The following is a 23,038-nucleotide window of genomic DNA, read 5'->3' on the forward strand; positions in this document are numbered from 1 at the left end:
AGGACTGGGCAGCTAGAGATAATATGATTTATTGTTTCTTGTCCATCTCCACATATTCTGCAGTTACTTGTAATATTTCTTTTCATTACATGTTTTTGGTAATTTCTGGTGGGGAGGCTTTGGTCTTGTGCTGCAATTAAAAATCCCTCTGTCTCTGCTTTGAGTCCTGAGCTTCTCAACCATTGCTGGGATTTTTCTTTGTCTATTTCTTTTGCGTTTAGTTTAGTGCAGTATTTACCATGAAGGGGTTTTTCTTGCCATCGTTTTATCATGGCTCGTTGCTGTTCTATTTTTAGTTTGGATTTCATTTGTTTTATAGCTTTTGTTGTTTCTTCATCATCTTCTTCTTCTTCTTTGTGTTTATTAGGTGGTATGATTTCTTGTTTGTATTTGTCAGCTTCCTTAAATACTGAGAACAGTTTTTTGTTTTGCTCGTGTTTTGCTGCTATCTGGATCAGTTTTCCTTCCTTCTGAAGTAGGTATTTTTGCAGTCCTATGGTGGTTATTTTATAGTAGTTTTCCAGCTGTATAAGGCCTCTACCACCTTCTATACGTTGTATATATAGTCTTTCTATGTCAGATTTTGGGTGATGCATCCTAGATCCTGTCAGTATTTTTCTTGTTTTCCTATCTATTTTGGACAGTTCATTTCGTGTCCAGTTAAGGATATTGTAGCTGTAACTTATAACTGGGACAGCTAAAGTGTTGATACCTATTATCTTGTTTTTAGCATTGAGCTCTGTTTTTAGTATTGATCTAACTCGTCTATAATATTCTTTTTTTATTTTCTCTTTCATTTGTGTGTGTTGTGTCTTATCTAGTTCATGGATTCCTAAGTATTTGTAAGTTTGGCTTTGGTCTAATTCTTTTATTTCATTGGTTTTATCTAGTGTGATGTTGTTACTCTTAACTAGTTTTCCTCTTTTCATGGTTACTTTGGCGCATTTTTCTAATCCAAATTTCATATCTATTTCTTTGGTAAATCCATGAACTGTCTTTAATAGTGTTTCCAGCTGTTTGTCATTTGCAGCGTATAGTTTTAGGTCATCCATATATAAAAGGTGGCTGATCATTTTGCCGTAACATTTATATCCGCATCCAGTTCTATTTAGCATATCAGATAGAGGTGACAGTGCCAAGCAGAAAAGGAGTGGAGAGAGCGTATCTCCCTGGAATATTCCTCTTCTAATGGGGATGTCTTTGGTTTTCATGAGTCCCTCTTTTGTTTGGAGGTGTAGGACTGTTTGCCATTTATTCATAGAGTGCTCTATGAATTTTATGATTGTTGGTGCTACTTTGTTAATGGCTAGTGTTTCGAGGATCCATGTGTGGGGGATGCTATCAAACGCCTTTTTGTAGTCAATCCAGGCCATACTGAGGCCTTTCTTCTTTCTGTGGCTGTCTTCAGTTACGGCTTTATTAATCATTAGTTGATCTTTACAGCCATATGAGCCCTTGCGGCATCCTTTCTGCTCTTCTGGGAACAGTTTGTTTTCGTCCAGGTGCTTGTTCAGCCTTTGCGATATCACTGCAGTAAATGCCTTGAACATAGTAGGGAGGCAGGTTATTGGTCTGTAGTTTTCTGGTTTTGTTGTTTCATTTGATTTGGGAATTAAGATGGTTTTCCCCTTCATGAGCCATTCAGGCATTGTCTCTGGCTCTGCTAGTATGCTGTTAAAGTTTTCAGCCAGCTTTTTGTGCATTCCTGTTAGATATTTCAACCAGAAGTTGGGGATCTTGTCATGCCCAGGTGCCTTCCAGTTGCTTAGTTTTTGCAGTGCCTGGGTGACCTCTTCAGTTGTTATGGGGGTCCAAAGTTGTTCAGATGCCGAGTTTGTTATTTTCATACTCCTTTTTTTTGGCTGTTCGTTCGCCGACCATATTTCTTTCCAGAATTCTTCCAATTCTTCTGCCGTTGGTGCTGCAGTGACTTCTATTTTATTTTTGCCCAGTTCTTGGTAGAACTTTTTGGGGTCGGAGTTGAACTTTTTGTTCTGTTCAAAGAAGCGTCGGCGTTTCTCGTACCGGCGGATCCTTTGAGCTTTGGCAAGGATGTCTTGCTTCAGCTTTTCTTTTATCTCCGGCAAATCTTTTTCTGTGATGTTATATTTGCGGAGCATTTTTGTTCTCTTTTTGTTGCTCAGTAGCGTTGCTTGTTTGCTGATTTCATTAAGAATCGACAGGTCTTTTCTAATTTTTTAAATTTTGTTTTTGATGTTATTTATCCACAGGGTTTGTTTGGGTGGTGGTACTCCTGTTTGGGCGGGTTTGGGTGAGTATCCAGCTTCTTTTGTGGCTGCAGTGGCTGCTGTGTATATCAGGTCATTTAGTTCAGTGATATCACTTTTTTTTGTTTCAGTGGCTAGTTCAGTGACGGCTAGGTTTATGTTGTTTATAATTGGTGTTGTTATTGCGTTTATTTTTATTCTTGGGAGGTATGGCCGGTGGTCCATTTTGAGCTCTGTGGTTTTCAGTTCTTTGATTATTTTATTTTTTATATTATCATAATCATTAGGCTCCCCTTCGTTATTTACATCGTGTTTGTTGGGAATGTTGCGTTTGTCTTCGTGTTTTACAGTTTCAGTGTTTATATTATTGGGCATTGTTGTGTGGCTTCTATCTACATTTTCCTGGTGTATTTTTTCTTTTAAATGTTCTATTTCTATTTCTGATATTTTTTTTGGCTTTGAGAATGTATCTTCGTACGTTAGCTAATTTATTAGGGTTCATTGCTGTATCCAAGTCTATATCTCTATTATTTTCCTTCCATATTTTATATGTATGTGTTGTTGTATTTTCATTTTGTGGGTAGAGCATTGCTGTGAAGTATGCGTGTAAGATAGAAATGTATTCCTCACGTGTCCATTTACGTCTTTTGGGTTTTAATTGCGGGACATGAGGTACAACGTCTGGCCCATTATTTTGACGGTCATCATTTTCGTAGGGTACCGGTCCGTTTATTTCTGTTGTCACATTATTTCGCACGTGTAGTTTTTCGTACATTTTTTGTTGTAGGTTTAATGTACGTACCGCTTGATTGTTATTCTTGGGTTGAATAGTATCGGTGGCATTTAATTTCTTCGTAGTTCCTTTGTACATGGTGTTTGAGGTCGGGGATGATCGTGTTGTTCCACGCATGTTTACATGTGTTGTGTTAGAGGTGGAGATAATATCGAGTCAAAATACATCATTTCGTTTCGAAAATAGTAATAAATTTCAATTCGTATTACTTACTCGGATATAGTCCAATTCTTTGTTAGTAAATCTTTGGCTCCATAGGGTGTCCTTGTTTTCGATGTTTGTGGATAGATTTCGGAGCTCTGTATTTTCCTTCTTACATCTTAAACGTCCCCGGTGTATTATTATTATTATTATTATTATTATTATTATTATTATTATTATTATCATCATTATCATTATCATTATCATTATTATTATTATTATTATTATTATTATTATTCTATGTTTGACTTTTGCTTTATATTTGTACAAGTTGGCTCCAAGTCTCACCCAGAGACCTCAAGAGACAACAGGGTTGGAAGTTCATGTTGTTGTTATGCCTAGTGTGCCATATATTTAGGGGGTGGGGATGTTGTACTAATGAATGTCTAAAAAAAAAAGGTTTTTTTTTTTTTTTTTAAACCGAAAATTATGTTTGTTTTAAACCTTGAGATTACATAGAGAGTATTTTGCGTAGGATATGAGCAGTTCCCATGAGCACTATCTTTTGAACTTCTGCCATTTTTGGGTTTCCTGGTATCTGAGTTAGGTAGCTATCAGCCCCTTTTGCTATCATTCCCAGGGCACCTATGACAACAGGTATTGTTTTAGTCTTCAGCTTCCACATTTTGCTGATTTCTATTTCAAGATCTTTATATTTGCTCAGTTTTTGGTAGGTCTTGACAGATACGTTTATATCGATTGGGACAGTCATATCAATGAGGAGGCATGTTCTTTGTATGAAGTCTTTCGATATGATGTCTGGCCTATTTGCATCTATCTTCCTGTCAGTTTGAATGGTGAAGTTCCAGAGGAGTGAGATGTGGTCATTATTATTATTATTATTATTATTATTATTATTATTATTATTATTATTATTATTATTATTATTACTACTATTATTATTATTACTATTATTTTTATCATTATTATTATTATTATTATTATTATTATTATTATTATTATTATTATTATTATTATAGTGAACAACTGTGAAAATATGTTTCCACACTTTCATGATCCAAATATCACAGTTATAAATAAATAAAAATAGAACTATTTCTTGCTGAAAGGGAAGAGTGGAGTAGCAGAATCAATAAATTGTGTCATACAAGAGCAGATTAGCACCATTGGATACTAAAGGAGTCACTTGAATTGCAGGAAATAGCTGTTAAATCACCCCCAAATTATACCCTATCATCTTAAAAATTCAAAAGATAGCGTGGATTATGTAGTCCTAAAGAGATTAGGTTTGAATATGATTAGATCTGGAATATTTAAGATCATAGATCTGATTGATTAAAGACTGATCTCTACAGATTGTAATACATGTAATAATTGCCACTCACGTTAAACAATTTGTCACAATCTCTCACAATGTCTAATATCAGCCACTTTTGAATTACAGCTGGATTATGGTAATATCCTCACTAAATATTGCAGAGAGTGGTTGATACTTTGACAGTTTGCTTTTCTTAACCTGACAAGCAGCAGAACCTGAGCTGGTAGTTGAAAACACCAAGTTGCCACTGGAGGTGTCGTAGCATGTGGCATCCCAGATGGGGAGTCTACCACCAAGAACAGGAAAATTGTCATATTAGCTAGAATATCCCTCTGGCAAGGTTATAGAATTAATATCACTAAAAAAAAGTAGAAATCCATCTTTATCTGTAACTGCCACAACAAGATTGATTGATTGATTGATTGATTCTAGTTTCAGCTCACGAGCTGTGGCCATGCTGGGGCACCACCATTTGGTGTTGCTACATGGTTTTACTTCACAAATGCTTTTTAGCAACTGCCATTTGGTGCATGAGAGAGTTCGACGCAGCTGCCCTCATCTGCACCTCCTGCCATGAAGTTGGTTCATCTGGGATACCTGAGAAGAAGAGATCCAGTTTCCTTTTAAAGACATCTGCATCCACCCCATGCAGGTCGCTTAGGTTCTTTGGGAGGATATTGAAGAGCTGTGGGCCTCGGAAGCCCAGGCTATCACAGTATCTTGTCCTACATCTTGATGGCAAATTTGGAGTCCTTGGCACCACGCAGTGGCGCCCAGTTCTGGCATTTGTGTAACTCTCGATGCCAAAGTTTGGGACAAGTCCCTCCAGGATCTTCCAGATGTATATTATGGCATATCTTTCTTGCCTACGCTCCAAGGAATAGAGTTTTAATCTCTTGAGTCTTATATTTATTTACATATATCAAAAAAGAAAAATAAATATTTAATTACATAAATCAGTGAAGGCATATGGCTCGGTGGTAAGAGCACCAGGCCCACAATCATGAGGTTGTGAGTTTGATTCCTGAACTGGGCTGTGTTGTGTTCCTGAACGAGACATTTTATTTCACATTGGTCAAGTTCACTCAGCTGCAGAAATGAGTTGCCAAGTCACTGGTGCCAAGCTGTATCGGCCTTCGCCCATCCCTTGGATAACATTGGTAGCATGGAGATGGGAGGCTGGTATACATGGGTGACTGCTGGTCTTCCATAAACAACATTGCTCAGACTTGTGCTTGGGAGGGGAACTTCCTAAGTGCAATCCCATGGTCATTCATGACCAAAAGGGGTCTTTACTGTTTTACATATATCAGCATCATCAGCTTCATCATAATCATTGTTTAACATCTACTTTTCCATGTTTACATGGGTCAGATGGAATTCACCTAGTCGGATTTTCTATGGTTGGATACCCTTTCTGCTAACAATCCTCATCATCTGATTCCAATCAACGTAATATTTCCCAATAGAAAGGCTGTGAGCTGACAGAATTGTTACCATGCCAACCAAAATGATTAGCAGCATTTCATCCATCTTCTCATTCTGACTTCAAATTCCGCCAAGGTTGACTTTGCCTTTGATCTTTTCGTAGTCAATGAAATAAATACCAGCTGAACACTGGGGGGGGGGGGTCGATGTAATCAACTTACTCCCTCCCCTGAACTTGTTGGCATTCTGCCAAAATTTGAAACCAATATTTCTGGGGAAAGACTGGAAACAAACAACATTACTTGTATGAAGCTGATGTGTATATATTATCAATACAATGCCAGACAAAGGTATACACACACACATGACAGGCTTTAGTCAGTCCGGTATATAGTAGAAGACAAACTCCCAAGATGCTTTGCAGTGGGACTAAGCCCAACCCTACATGGTTTGGCAGTCTGTCCCTATAATGTGTTCACACACACACACACACACACACACACACACACACACAATTGCTTCTGAAAAGGCAACAAAATGATGCATATAAGTGTAGGCTTAAGAAATTGTAAGAATATGCTTTTTGTAAGAATACATAAGAATATGTAAGAATAGCATCCATATTCCTTGCAATTGAACTTGGTGTCATGTAAAAAGCACTGGTGATGGAGCCACATAAAAAGCACCCAGTACATTCTATAAAATGGTTGGTATTAGGAAGGGCATCCAGCCCCTGACCATGCCAGTTTTTGTCAAGTTGTCTAACCCATGGCAACATGGAAAAACAGACGTTAAATAATAATGATGATGATGATGATGATGATGATTCTCCTCCTCCTCTAACAGGTGCTGCAAAAATATGATATCTTCATTTACCTTAGTTTCTGAAATCCAAGAAATTAGAGTTGACTCCAAGAGATATTTCATTGCTGGATATCTTTGTGAGTTTATAACTGCAGGATCCAAGAGCTCTGTTAATGGCTGAACCAACACTATTTCTCCCTAAAATTAGAGATATCAATCAAAATAATCACCTCAGTTTTCATTAATATATTCTCTAATCAACATGTACATCTAATCATTACACAAACATGTATTCTCTAAATGCTTATTATAATTTGATACAACTTTAAAAGTCTTTATTTGTCAATATATGCGTGCATGTGTGTGTGTGTCTGTGTGTATGCAGCACTGGGTTAACCATTAAGCAAAATAAACATGTGCTTAGAGCATCAAGGGAAGGGGAGGGGGCACCACAGAAATGGTAAATGGTCTACAGCACAAAAGAAATCTCTTCAAACTTGCAAAAATAATAATATTCGATGTGGTTTTATATGATCAGAAATCTAATTTCGAAGTGTTCATAGTGTCAAACTAAAACATTATTTTTCATATTTCTGTTGTTTTTTGTTTCATTCTGAAAAATTCTTTGTTTATATTTTGAATTACATAAGGGAGTAGCAAAATCTTTTTTAAGTGCTTAGGACCTCTATGGCTCTTAATCCAGCCCTCTGTGTATGTATGGCCTTTGGTCTTACAAACTTCAGTTGATGAATGAAGGATTACGACAGTGCTTTCATCCGTAATATTACAAATCCTGAGACAATTATCGAATATATTAGTTCCAAAATAGAGAATATGCAGGTATAATGAAAATACCTCACAGAGTGACAATCATGCTCTGCGTAGTCATGGGCTGCCCTTTGGGAAGGCATAGGCACCTGTTCAGCCACCCTACCAGGATAAGGTGATGTCATGGGACTACAGCATGGTGAATTGTGAATAGGTAGCAGAAGAGCTCAACTGAGCCAACATTGCTTCTTACATTGATGCTGAGGAATCCTAGAAAATCAGTGGTCAAGATTATCAAGCTCCATCAAGAAAGTGACTGCAACTCATCCATTGGGATGGCATCCATGGGTGGGTTGATGGCATCCACGGGTGGGGGGCATCCATGGTAGTGTTAACAGCTAATGAAAGAGTCGCTTTCACTCAAGCTCCCAATTCAAATTCATAATAATGGAACTGGATGGCAACAGGGAGTCGTTGGAAAGCACAAAAGCAGCGAAAAAGTTCCAAACCTAAGTAAATCACAAATAGTGATTCTCCTTAAAAATATGTGATGCTATGTTCTTCGTCAGTTATAAAAAAAAATTGGATTTTTTTTTTACATAACTACTTCACATCAGATATAAAAGAGAAGTGAAATATAACTTTTTAATAACTTTTTAGAGGAAAGATACCACTCATGCCTTTTTGAATGTTTGCAGCGCCTCAGAGATTGGTGAGAAGTCTCCTCTGATTGGAGACCTTGACCGAATGCTTGCAATAAAGAGTACCCAGTTAAGGGCACTCTAGGACAGGGCGGTGGTGTTAAGCATTTTCTTACCATATTTCTGTTGATATACTCTACCTTTATTACAACTGTTTTGAAAAATATGAAGAATTCATGAAAATGACTTTGCCAAAATTAAGTTGGTGCTTGGAACATAAATTGGCAAGGAATTTTGGCAAAAGGTTTTAACTTAGATCCACTTTCAATTAGAAAATTTGTATCATAGAAGCAAGGGCAATATCAGGTGGTTTGATACAAAAAGGATTAAACTGAGAGGTGGATTAAGTCAACCACCCAAGATCAAGAATAATCTGCCTCCCAGAAGGATTCCACACAGTTTCTGTCACCAGGATTTGGTCAACAGACTTGTGGAAGACAATGCTTGCCCAAGCTTGCATGCAATGGAATTGATCTCAAAATCATTTAGTTATGAAACTAACTTCATAACTACACAGCTATGTCTGATCATAATTGTCTCAAGTGCATCCGTTGACAGTGAAGGGAAATAACTGCATCTACATGCGCAGGTCACCAGAAAATATGACATTTGAGAAGAATAAAAATTTGAAAATTAATTCCCAGAAAAGAAACGATTTTGTTTTCAAATAAAGGATAAACCAGCTTTGCAGGTTTATGAGTCTCAAGTTTTATCAAACTCTTTATCATTGATTTTATCACAGCGACAGAACTGAATTACTTTCCTCTATATATGGACAATGTAAGAGACATTATCATGTCTGAGACCAAATACTATAATGTATTGGGCCACATACCTTTACATTCAGAGTTCAATTCCTTCTCAAGTTGACCATGTCAATAAAATAAATCATAAAGTACTGCCCTTGAACACAGGTACTCCATGAGGGTCATATTCCAATGATTGAACCAGAAATACAATGAAAGAATACTAAAATATATTTTAGTCTTCATTTTTAACAAAAGTCACCTGTACTTGTGCAGAAACATATTTATCAACTCTTTTAGTTTTCAAAATTATACTATGACAAATATTTTTCTGGATAACAACTTTTCTCCAAAAGTCTTTCTCAACTAAATTGTTTGATTCCAATATTTTACAATAATCCAATAAACTCTATGTTTCGTTACAAGAATTCCATCATAGCCATTAATTTTAACTTAGTTTGAACCAGTAACTCTAAAGTACATCTATTTTTTTAACCTGAGTTTCACAAGTCTGATTACTAAATGTATCCTGTCATCACCCTCTGATATATTTGGTTGTTAAAATAATTATTTTGTCACAATATGTTTGGTAAGATAAAATGAAATGTGTTTTAGTTTTCTTCTGGAGGCTGAATTCTTTTAGAGGAAGTTAGATGAGAATTTTGTCAGTCAATCTTTCCCAAGTATACTGAAAATGGCTTAACCTGTTCACATTCCAGTCCAAATATTCTACTTCTTTTATGGTCAAAATGCCTAGAACTAGCTTTTTGCACCTACCCGACAATGTCATTCTAATAATAAACAGTCACATCATTAAAATCTTGTAGCTATGAGATAATGCACAATTAATTTAAAAAATGTAAATAAATGTAAATAGGTGCAGGCATGGTCGTGCGGTAAGAAGTTTGCTTCCCAACCACATGGTTCCAGGTTCAGTCCCACTGTCTGGCACCTTGGGCAAGTGTCTTCTACTATAGCCCCAAGCTGACCAAAGCCTGATGAGTAGATTTGGTCGATGAAAACTGAAAGAAGCCCATCGTGTGTGTGTGTGTGTGTGTGTGTGTGTGTGTGTGTGTGTGGTGCCCCTACTACTGCTTGACAACTTGACAACTAGTGTTGGTGTGTTTGCATCCCTGTAACTTAGCAGTTCAGCAAAAGAGACCAATAGAATAAGTAACAAGCTTAAAAAAAAAAAAGTCCTGGGGTCAATTTGTTTGACTAAAATCTTTCATGGCAGTGCCCCAGCATGGCGACAGTGAAATGACGGAAGCAAGTAAAAGAAAGTAAAAGAAATAAGCATTACATCTGACAGAATAATCCGAATGCTAAAAGGTTAAAAGGATTCAAAACAACAATCGTTTCTAGAATCAGAGTTAAATAATAATTGCAATAACTGAAATCTGGATACAGTGCCAACACAACAAAACTTCCTTCCTCTTGTACTAGCCATTTTTAAATTGGCCTCCATGCCGGTAGCACGTAAAAAGCACCATCCGAGCGTGGCCGTTGCCAGCCTCACCTGGCCTACATGCCGGTGGCACGTAAAAAGCACCCACTACACTCGCGTAGTGTTTGGCGTTAGGAAGGGCATCCAGCTGTAGAAACACTGCCAGATCAGACTGGGCCTGGTGCAGCCTCCTGGCTTCCCAGACCCCAGTGGAACCGTCCAACCCATGCTAGCATGGAAAGCAGACGTTTAACGATGATGATGATGATGATGATTACCTTAGTCATTTTGTCTGCAACTTCAACAGAATAGAATAAACTGTGCAGAACATTGAGTATTTTGTTGCTTTCTTGGTTTGTTGTCTTTGAAAGAACTATATTACTGCAGATGAACGGTAGAAATATTTCTTTGATTTCCAAACATAGGTGCTCCATTGGAAGAGGAAGACAATCAAAATACAGGATTTCATCATCTGTGAAAAATATATATATTGTTTTAAAATATGTAAGAAATATGTTATTAAGGACAGAAAGAATATTAGTTCAAAATAATAATTGGTAAATCATACTTAAAGCAGATACATCATTGAAACTCTTTTAAACTGTGCTATTTTTCTCAAGTAAGTATCTCCTCTAGACATATTGTATTAAAAGCACAAAAAACACTGCTGGACAATTTTTGCTACTGATACATTCCTGTTTTTTTTAATACTATATGTCTATAAGAGATGCTTTTTCAAGATGAATACTGCATTTTATATACTCTCCAGCCATGTCTACTTTAACCCTTTAGCATTTAAACTGGTCATATTCAACCCCTAATGTTCAAACTAGCCAGATCCAGCCTCCTACACCCACCTAACAATGTCATTTTAAAAATAAACAATCACATCATCGAAATCTCAAAGATGTGAATTAATGCAGGATTAATTGAAACAATGTGAATAAATAAACATTACATTCAAGAGAGAAAGAATTAACCAGGATACAAAGATGACTATGTAAGGAATGTTTTCATTGGGGCTGGAGTTTCTGTATTATAATAGATGTATGGTATACTGCTAAACAAATTTGGTTTGTTATTCAATTAAAATGTTATCAGAATGTACAAAACTAAATGTAATATTGAGATTATCATCATTATCATCGTTTAACGGCCGTTTTCCATGCTAGCATGGGTTGGACGGTTCGACTGGGGTCTGGGAAGCCAGGAGACTGCACCAGGCCCAGTATGATCTGGCAGTGTTTCTACAGCTGGATCCCCTTCCTAATGCCAACCACTCTGAGATATGAAATAAAAGTACATTTCACAACAAAGAATACTAGTTCAATTACAAGAATACAAATTTAATTATTGAATTTAATTGAGATCTTATAACAGCAGCTCTTAATATTTTTGATTTTGTGGGAGGTAAAGTGTTGTTGTAGTTTACACAGCTAGTTAAACAAAGATAATTATTTTAAATTTTAAAATTTAGAAGAAATCTATTTTCTATTTATATCAGTCACTGAACCGCAACCATGATGGTGCATCATCTTGAAGCATTTCAGTGGAATAAATCAATCCTGCTACCTTTTTTTCCTAAGTTTCATACACATTCTGTCAGTCTCTATTGTTAAACTGTTAAGTTGTGGGTATGAAAGCAAACCAATACCTGTTGTCAAGCAGCAGAGGAAGAACACATACACAAACACACACATATATACACATATATATGTACACAGATACATACACATATATAGATTCAGCTGTTTTCCACACAGTTTCTATCAATCAAATTCACTCCAATGGCATTGATTGGTTGAAGGTTGCAAGGAGACACAGTGGGATTGAACCAAAAATCACATGGTTGCAAAGTGAACTTAACCACACAGCTATGCAGGCCCCTTATTGATAGAAATTGATTGGCAGGGGTGGTATTTGAACCCATGCTTCAGTCTGTAACTGTGGTCAGGCACCAACATTTTGTAGACATATAACAAAATAACAAATAATATTTTTCAAGATTCTCAAGCATTATAAATTTACTAAAGCCTTAAATTATATAATTTTTTTTTACATTCTGAGTTCAAATCTTGTCAAGGTCACCTTTGCCTCTCATCCTTCTAGGGTCAATAAAATAAAGCACCAATCAAGTACTAGAGTTGGTTTAATCAACTACCCACTCCCCATAAACATGTGTCCTTGTACCTATGTAAGAAATCCTAATCATAAATTATTATCATTATGAAATACTTTTAGAAATAACTCCCAAAGCATTATCTGATATTGTTGTATTTTGGGATGGCCATTTATTTATTTATTTTGCCAAATAAACACACACACTGTACATTCGTTCTTCACTCATTTATTACTGTTCTTATTCTTACTCAGGTTCATTTATGTTTTGGTTTATGTCTATCACTGTTTGAGTTGCATAACAGCAGTTTTATCTCTAATTTATAATTTATATATATATATATATATATATATATATATATATATAATATATATATATATACATATATATATATACTATATATATATATATATATATATATATATATATATATATATATATATATATTATATATATATATATACATATATATATATATATATAATATATATATATATACATATATATATATATATATATATATATATATATATATATATATATATATACAGATATAGATATATATACCCCTATATATGACAGGTTTCTTTCAGTTTCCATCTACCAAATCCACTCACATGGCTTTGGTTGACCTGAGGCTATAGTAGAAGTCATTTGCTCAAGGTACCATGCAGTGGGAGGGAACCTAGAACCATATGGCAGGAAAGCCTGTGCCTATGACAGTGCATGATTAATTTAAAACAATATGTTGAAATAAGCATCAGATTTCACAGAATAATCTGAATGCTAAAGGATTAAAGGGGATTCATGATTAACAACTAAATGATCCTAATTTCAGTTCGTATTAGAATATCTCGCTTACCTAATCCCAATATTCCTTTGATCAAGTTTATGATTATGCCTGAGCTCAAAGTTAATCAAAATTAAGATAAGCCATTTACTGACAAGGATTAACAGGATTAGAGTTATGCTACTTTACATTATGATGCAAGTTTGCATATTCAATTTCATATGCACAATATGAAGTATTTCACATGTTGTGTGGTGCAATGCATAATTAGCAGAGGAAAACATTTATTCTTTCCGTGCAGTAGCAGTGATGGAGTTTCAGGATGATACACAAAATACATTGTAGCATATAATTATGCTCCTTTATAATCTGAAAGCAAATTCTCTGATGGTCAACATGATTTTTCATCAACTCTTTTGGGTTGATAAATGAGTAGAAAGTTTATATATGAGTATGGTGTTAATAACACTGTGTAGCAAAGTTTTTATGTTTTTTTTTTTTTCTTGTCTTTGGTCAGTAAGTGTTATTTCCTATTTGTTTCTATCCAGAAATCAAAGGAAATGACTTTTATTCCTTTGAAATTTTGCTTTTGTTACCTGAACATAACTGTTTTGAAACTTACCTGTCTTCAATTACGTTTCAAACTGATTCAGCTCTGAGTTGCTAAAGAAGAAACACCATTATAGCAAATATTCTGCTTAATATTTTGCTTGTCAGTTGCTTGACCGTAACCACTTAGTGGCTGACAATACATGCATCTCTGATCATGAGCAGGAGTGGTGGGGGAGCATCATGAGAGGATGATCCCCTGGAGTTTGAATAAATATGACAAAAGCAAAACTTGAAAGAAATATTAACAATTCTTCATGCTTTCTTGGGTTAAGCAAATAGGAAATAACTGTTGCTACCCAAGGACAAAAATCATGTTACACAGTGTAATGACTAACGGCTGATGAATGTGGATGGGGTCGATTAATGAGTAAAGACTGAAGAGGATATGCTAATAAAAGAGGAGAGATTTGATAAATGGGTGTTGAGATTGGTAAATGAGTACTGAGTTTATACATAGGTATGATGTTGGTAAATGAGCATGAGGTTGGTGAATGAATGTGTACAAGGTGGTGAGCTGGCAGAACCATTAGCACGCTAGGCGAAATGCGTAGCCGTATTTCATCTGCCGTTACGTTTTGAGTTCAAATTCGGCCGAGGTCGACTTTGCCTTTCATCCTTTCGGGGTCGATAAATTAAGTACCAGTTGCACACTGGGGTTGATGTAATCGACTTAATCCGTTTGTCTGTCCTTGTTCGTCCCCTCTATGTTTATCCCCTTGTGGGTAATAAAGAAACAGAATGAATGTGTACAGATATAGTAAATGAATGTAGGGTTGATAAATGAATGTGAGCGTGATGAATGAATATAAGAATGATGAGTGGTGAGGTGAGAAATGAGTGAGAGGTTTAGATATGAGTATTGGCAGGATAAATAAATCTGGGATTGATGAGTGAGAATGAGGTTGATGGTAAAAATGCATGCCTTCCTCACTGCTGCAATCCACTCAGCTGACAAAAATGATTAATACCTGTAATTCAAAAGGCCAGCCTTGTTGCATTCTGTGTCACACTGAGTCTTCCTGAGAATTACATTAAGGCTATGCATGTCTGTGAAGTGCTCAACCACTTGTACATTAATTTCACAAGCAGGCTGTTCCATTGATCAGACCAACTGGTACCCTCATTGTCACAGCCAATGGAATGCCAGTTTTTTAAAAATAAGGTTGATAAATGGGTACCAAGTTGATAAGTAAGGGGTTGATAAAATCAAATGCTTCCAGTATTTATTGGGTCCTTCCATAAATAATGCAGTTTTTTAATACTTCTTTTATTTTTCAAAATTAAGATAAAGTTCTTTTTAATCTAATATATACCCTCCTTCATTTTCTTCAATGCTCTTCCATCTATCTGGTAGACTTGCAAGGCTCCTCTTCCAAAATTCACTTGTCCATGATGAAAAATACTCCTCTCATGCTCTTCTGACCTTGTCTACAGAATTCATATTTTTTCCATCTAAATGATTTTGAAAACTTTTGAATAAATGATAATCAGATGGGGCAATGTCCAGCGAATATGGTGGGTGGGGCACCGTTTCCCATTGAAACTACTCCAGCCTTTGGAATGTCATCCTTGCTGTATGTGGCCAAACATTAACCTGATGGAAGAACACCTTTCGTCTTGAAACCAAAGATAGTCATTTTTCTTCTAGCGCTGACTTAAGCCACTTAATCTGCTCACAGTAGATCTTCTTTGTTATTGTTTGGTTTGGCTTTAAAAGCTCAGTAGACTAAACCATTCATATTCCACCAAACAGATAACATCTTATGTGGGTGAAGACCTCCTTTAGCCTGGGGTGCCGGTGTTTCTCCTTTCCCTACCCAGTGGTTTCAGCATTTGACACTTTTATTGAGAACCCATTTCTCATCACCAGTTACTATTTGGTCCAAAAAAAGGTCCATTCGTTAGTCATGACAACAAAGAGCACACATTCACTCTCATTAAACTCAGAATGTTTGTGAGGAACCCATTGACCCAATTTGCTGACTTTTCCAATGGCACGCAGGTGCCAATGAAGGGTTGAATGACCAAATCCAAGCTTCTCTGCTAGTTCCTCAACAGTTACGATGGGATTTTGTTCCACCAGGGTTTGCAACATGTCCTCATCAAGCTCTACAGATCTTCCAGTACAAGGTTCATCTTCTAAGCTGTAGTTTTTGACTCAGGATTTCTGGAACCACCGTTGACACTGGCTTAAGCTTATTGTCCAATCCCCATCATCATCATCATTGTTTAGCATCCGTTTTCCATGCTAGCATGGGTTGATACTGCATTAATATTCCTCGCACTTTCCATTGCGTTGTTGCCTTTATTGAACTCCTAAAGCAAAATATGCCGAATATGCTCCTTTGTCACTTCCATTATAACTTTGAAAAATAACTGTTAAAATTGAACTGCACTCTTCAAAACTTGTACTAAGTATAAGTACAAGGTGAAATTCCCACCTGCTTTTATAGCAAGTTGATGCAGGTAGTTTATCCCATCCTCCTCTGACTTTTAGTCCATGCAATTGAAGAAGCCACATTATTTATGGGATGACTCAATATTTAGAGCACTTAATGTTCTGAGTTCAAATCCTGTTGAGGTCAACTCTGCCTTTCCTCCTCCAGGTGGCAGGAGTGAGGTCAATGAAATAAATTAACAGTTGATTAATTAACAAAGAACAAAAAATATACTGGAATCAAATTGGATTTTTATTTTTTATTTGTTTCAGTCGTTGGATTGCAGCCAAACTGGTGTGCCATCTTGAAGGTTTTGGTCAAACAAATTGACCCGAGGTCTTATTTTTTAAGCTTAGTATTTGTTTTTTGTTGAACTGCTAAGATCCAGGGACTTAAAACGCTGGTAAGCAGTGGCGGAGGACAAAGAGAGACAGAGAAAGAGAGAGAGAGAGAGATAAAAGACATGCTTCTTTCAATTCCACTCATAAGGCTTTGGTCAGTTTGGGGCAATAGCAGAAAACACTTGCCCAAAGAACCATTCAGTGGGACTGAACCTAGGATCACGTGGTTGGGAAGCAAACTTCTCACCATGCAGCCAAGCCAAGGCATCCACACAGCCATGCTTTTTGCACAAATTCTTGATGTTGTTGTGCCAAGGTAAGAAATTGTTATCAAACATCACATCAGTCCATTTTAACATTTCCTCAACAGAACCAATGTAGCAGGATCTACTTACCGATATTATTTGGTGTGATAATCCAATGTTGCTGTCTTTTAAGAAAGAATAATGATTTTGTATTCAATGCTGATGGTGGTTGGAGAGCAGCGTGAAGGGACTCAGTATTCTTGGTGAAGATGCAAAGTTGAGTGTTGTGTTCCTTTCTCAAGAATTCAAGCAGAATTTTTCTATACAAATTTATGAAACATAATTATGACAATTAAGATTAATATAATCAAGAAAGGAAGGGTGGAGAGACATCATCTTTTCTGATTAAATTAACAAATATAAAATTTTAGTAAATCCTTATAGAAAGTCATTCAAACTGCTTGAAATTCCAACCAAATCTTATCTAAAAATGAAAGAGTATATTGAATAATGTAATATGAGTTACATTAATCCTGAATAAAGATGGAATGATCATAGCTAGAACCCTTTAGTCATAGGTCAGCATTATAATGGTTGCACAAGAAGTAAATAACACACACTACATTCCTTTAATCACAGCAATAGGAAACAGTGGCATTCATAACATCACACCTACAGGATACACTACAATTATATTTATAGTATTTGTCTATTGGAGTACAGACATTTTCATTCCAGGCCTTGGAAAATTATATCTGGATAGTTTGCCTCATCAGACTGAAGAGGAATGTTGAGATTGTAGCTAGGCTGTATATATATATATATATATATATATCCATAGATATACGCACATCTATATACATATATATGCATATATACACACATATATACATATATATATATGCATACATATATACATATATGTATATACATACATATATATATGCGTACATATATACATATATGTATATACATACATATATATATATATGTATACATATATACATATATATATATGCATACATATACACATATATATATGCATACACGTACACATATATATATGCATGCATACATATATACATATATGTGTGTGTGTGTGTGTGCATTGTGAATAACTTTGTCTTGATATCATTTGATGATTGCAAACAAGCATTTATCATCTTACAAGCAATATTGTGCTTCCAGAAATGTCTGACCACAGGGAAACAATAACTTGCTTGGAAACAACTGAAGGTTGGTGACAAGAAGGGCATCCATCTGTAGAAAACCTGCCCCAATGAATTCCATCCAACCATTGCAGGCATGGAGCACATTACAGTGACGATGATGATGATGATGAAGGTGGGATAAGGTGGTAATGATGATGATGATGGTAGTGGTTGTGATGATGATGATGATATATTTAAAATAATTATGTTTCACCTGTGTTTACTGTTTGACATGAAGGACTTCTGCTCTTCGAGTTTTGGTTGTAAAGATGTTTGAATGTGTTGTTCTAACCACTGCAGTAGTTCCATGGTTATTTCTTCAGATTCTGATGAGGAATCACCAACCTTCAAAGAGAGCAAATTCCTGAATGTACCAATTACTGATATAATAGTTATAATAGTTATTTCCCTGGTAAAACACAAATCTATACACATTTAATAGAAACAAGTACTGAACAAGGTAGTCTCTACATAGTCACTCACTTTGCTAGAAATAGCAGATAAATGGTTCCGGGTTCAGTCCCACTGCGTGGCACCTTGGGCAAGTGTCTTCTACTATAGCCTCGGGTCAACCAAAGCTTTGTGAGTGGATTTGGTAGATAGAAAGAAACTAAAAGAAACCTGTCATGTGTATGTGTGTGTGTGTGTGTGTCTTTGTGGCTGTCCCCACATCACCACTTGACAACCAGTGTTGGTGTGTTTACGTCCCCATAACTTAGCAGTTTGGCAAAATACCCCAATAAAATAAATACTAGGCTTAAAAAAAAATAAGTCCTTGGGTCGATTTGTTCAACTAAAACCCTTCAAGGCAGTGCCCCAGCATGGCCACTGTCAGATGACTGAAACATGTAAAAGAATATATATATATATATATATATACTATCTGAAATGACATTTACTAATGAGTTCATTTCACTTGTGGGGTGATTTTTGAAAAAGCAACTCACACACACACACACACACACACACACACACACACACACACACACACACAGAGATCAGAAAAGTAATGTGTACCTAACTAATACTTTGATACAGCTATTAACCACAAAACTAAACAGTAAAGAAATGTGGAACCCAGTTCACTAAAGTGATATAGTCAGGCTTTGTTGTCATGGTGACGTTATGGCATAAGTGCAAGGCATAGATGAACTCACTTAATGGTAGCAGCAGAGGAATTTAAAGATGGAATTTAGAGATTTTGTCTCGTAAACAGGAAGAAATAGTCTTTTCTTCTCGAAATAGATACCAAGTTGCCCAGCGAGTAATTTAGCGTTGTATGTCATCGTTGCTGTTGTTGATGCTGCTGCAGTTGTTGTTGTTATTACTGCTGCTACTTGTAGTTGTTGCTGTTGTGGTTGTTGCTCTTTTAATTACAAATCAGCATTGACCATAGATAACGATCAATGGCTTTCCAGTCATGACCAATCTGCCTGTATAGACTTATCTAATATGTTCTTCCTTTTCTTTAGAAGAAGGTGGCAAGCTGTTTTAAGGGGGCTTTGGCTGTTATGTCCAGGAGGTCCACTGACTACACTTGGACTTCTTCATTGGCTTGTGACATTGTAATGACTAATGGGAGCAGGAATTGTTATAACTTAGAAAATATAACTCAACTTGTATAAAGCATCCTTTTCATTCTTGCGTGGATAAGGTCAAATGGTGCCACAGGTATGGCAGCAACACACATTTACAATTGACATATGATGTCAAATCATAGAGACACTAACACACGCACAATACATATGTATACAAATATAAACATATGCATATTTATGAATAAATGTATACATATAAACATATACTGTAGAAACTCTGCCAGGTCAAGATTGGAGCCTGGTGCAGCCATCTGGTTGCCAGCCCTCAGTCAAAACCGTCCAACCCATGCTAGCATGGAAAACGGACGTTAAACGATGATGATGATGATATACATATATATCAATATATATATATATATATATATATATATATACAAATATATCCATATGTAAATATATCAAATATATACATATAGCTGCATGGATTTGGGTTCAGTCCCACTGTGTGGCACTTTGGGTAGGTGTCTTCCACTATAGCCCCGAGCCGACCGGAGCATTGTGATTGAATTTGGTAGGTGGAAGTTGCTGCCGTGTGTGTATGTGTGCGTATAGCTGCTCAGTGCCTCTCCGAAAGAGAGAGAGAGGAATATACATTTTCATCATCATTATCATCTTTTAACAACCAAATTCCATGCTAGTGTGGGTTGGATGGGTTGACAAAGACTGCATTGTGCTTCAGTATCTGCTTTGGCATAGCTTCTACGACTGGATGCTCTTCCTGACACCAACCACTCTACAGTGTTTACTGGGTGCTCTTTTCATGTGGTTGTTCTAAAAGCATGGTTGTCCTTGCATACAGAGTTGTCCCTTGCACCTCTCTCCAGCTGAGCATTCCTAATCTTGCAGGCTCATAGGTGCTGGTGCCACATATAATGCACCCGTAGTGGTGCCACATAAACGCATCTGTGTTGGTGCTGTGTAAAATCACCCAGTAGACTCTGTAAAGTGGTTGGTGTTAGGAAGGGCAATCCAGCCATAGCAACCATGTCAAAACAGACATGGAATCTGGTCAGCTCCTGTCAATATGTCCAACCCATGCCAGCATGGAAAACAGATGTTGAATGATGTTCATGAGGATGGTGGCTGGCACTACTGAGATCACCAGGCAGCTCACAAATCTGCAAAAGCCAAGGAGGTGGTGGTGAGGAGGTGGGGTTCCTTATACCATTCGATTGGGATTAATGTATCAGAGAAGTTGGGGGCAGAGCAGATCCATATTGTAGGGCAGCTACAGACTATTTGCAATTAGGAGGGAGGGTGGGGATGAACTGATGGTATCTGCAGTGATAGTGATGAGGTATCCAAGTGGTATCTCAAGGTATGAGGTGAGTAGTAATGGATAGGGGGTGGGGTGCTTGCAAGAGTGTATGTGGTGGGAAGGGATAGGGAAATGGGAGAAAGGGAAATAGGGAGGCAATGTCTACAAAGATTGGGAAGGATTGAAGGGAGGAAGTGCATGATTTGGGAAGGTTAGAGGGATGCTAGCAGCAGGTTACTAATGATGATACAGTTGAGAGGAGGAGGAGGAGAGCGATGACATGTTTGGGTAGGCTACAAGAGTGGAGTAGGGAGAAGTGGGGGGGCATGGTGCATGAGATGATTTGGTGGTCCATGGAGGGATGGGATGGCCAATGTGGGTCTAGAGAACAATATTAATGGATAGCTAACAGGTGAAATGGTTCTGGATAACAAGAAAGAAAAGTGGTATCAAGAGCAAGGGGATGAGCTGCGGAGGGAGAAATATGGGGAGAGGGCAATATGAGGAGAGGATGGACCAAGTGAGATTCCCTTTATACATTTATGTGATAGATACACACACTGCTTCCAGAAGTCTGTTCCATTGTGATGGGCAGGTCCTGTCATAAGCCTCATATCACCAGACATCACAGTCCGGTCATTTCCTCTGTGAAGCTCTTCACCACTTTGTCCCATGTCCTCTTGGGTCTGCCTCATCTAAAATTTTCATCCACATTTAGTGATTGGCACTTCATCACACAATTGTCCTCATCCATATGCATCACATAACCACACCAGCACTGTCTTCTTTCTTGCCCATTGCACCTAAATCCTCTTATACCCATCTTGTCATTCATGTACACTAACACTGCACATGCAAGGGAACATACTTCATTTCTTTGCAGCCTTCTCACGTCCTCTGCATTCAAGGCCTATGTTGCACTACCATGCAGCATTGCAGTCTTAACACAAGACTCATACAATCTACTCTTCACTCAAAAGGAAAAGATTGTTGTTGCCCACAGCAAGAGTAACTCCATGAACTTTCTCCAACCCATTCTTACTAGAGTTACTATACTTTCTACCTCCTATGAACAGAACAGGAACACAGGAGCACAACTCCAGAGCCAACTTCTTGCTCTCATTCCCAACAGACCAGTAGTGCCCAACCTGCAACAGATCCTTCTAAACCCACATCAGACTGATTGGCCACATCCAGAAAACCTCATCACCAATCTTCCTCTCATATAATGTCAAGGGTCATTGTCAACAACAATGGACAAACATTTCTATACTTTCAGAGCAAGTACCTCCCTTGCTGATGACATCTCAGTAGCAAAAGCCATCAACTGTGTGTGTGTGTGTGTGTGTGTGTGTGTGTGTGTGTGTGTGTGTGTATATAGATAGATAGATATAGGGTGAAAGATAATTAATTTAATAAAATCAACAAATTTCACCAAGTAGTTTTTTCGGTATGGAAAAGGACCATATTCGGTAAAAACTTATACAAAATGTTTTTTTATATATAATTATACCAATAAGGGTTTTGCAACAGGCTGCTTGACCACATACTGAAATTTTTAAAATAGTAATCTTTTGGCTGCTATTTCTAAAATTTTCGGTATGTGGTCAAGCAACTTGTTGCAAAACCCTTATTGTTATAATTATAACAATATATATATGCGTATATCTATCTATTGATCTATTTAATATATATATATATATTTATATATTAGATAGATCAATAGATAGATATACCCATATACTTACAGAAGGGGCTTCTCTCAGTTTCCACCAACTAAATCTACTTGCAAAGCTTTGGTCAGATAAAAGGAACTTTCCCTCCACCAAAAAATGCATATATGAAAGTGTAATTATCATACCTGAGCATTTGTGCATGCATAAGTATACATATCTTGGTAAGTATGTAAAAGTATGTGTAAATGTTACCTGAATTTCCTAGAATAGGGTCCAACATTATTTATAGACTCATATTGACAGCGCTAGTGTCCTCATCTTGATTGTTACAGTCACAAGGTTTCAATTCTTGTTC

The 23,038-nt window shown here is 36.8% G+C and overlaps 1 protein-coding gene across 1 annotated transcript in view; it reads right to left on the minus strand.

The window, feature by feature from the left end:
- LOC118766685 (dynein beta chain, flagellar outer arm-like) overlaps nt 1–23,038 on the minus strand; it is a 79,232-nt gene that overhangs the window by 53,540 nt on the left and 2,654 nt on the right. The window contains exons 2-5 of the mRNA XM_036510278.1: nt 18,366–18,496; nt 17,091–17,260; nt 10,674–10,867; nt 6,806–6,931 (exon numbers count right to left, since the gene is read on the minus strand). Of these exons, the coding sequence (XP_036366171.1) occupies nt 6,806–6,931; nt 10,674–10,867; nt 17,091–17,260; nt 18,366–18,496 (621 nt within the window). The remainder of the gene's footprint in view (nt 1–6,805; nt 6,932–10,673; nt 10,868–17,090; nt 17,261–18,365; nt 18,497–23,038) is intronic.

This window comes from Octopus sinensis, linkage group LG17, assembly GCF_006345805.1.
Source record: "Octopus sinensis linkage group LG17, ASM634580v1, whole genome shotgun sequence".
Classification (NCBI taxonomy): Eukaryota; Metazoa; Mollusca; class Cephalopoda; order Octopoda; family Octopodidae; genus Octopus; species Octopus sinensis.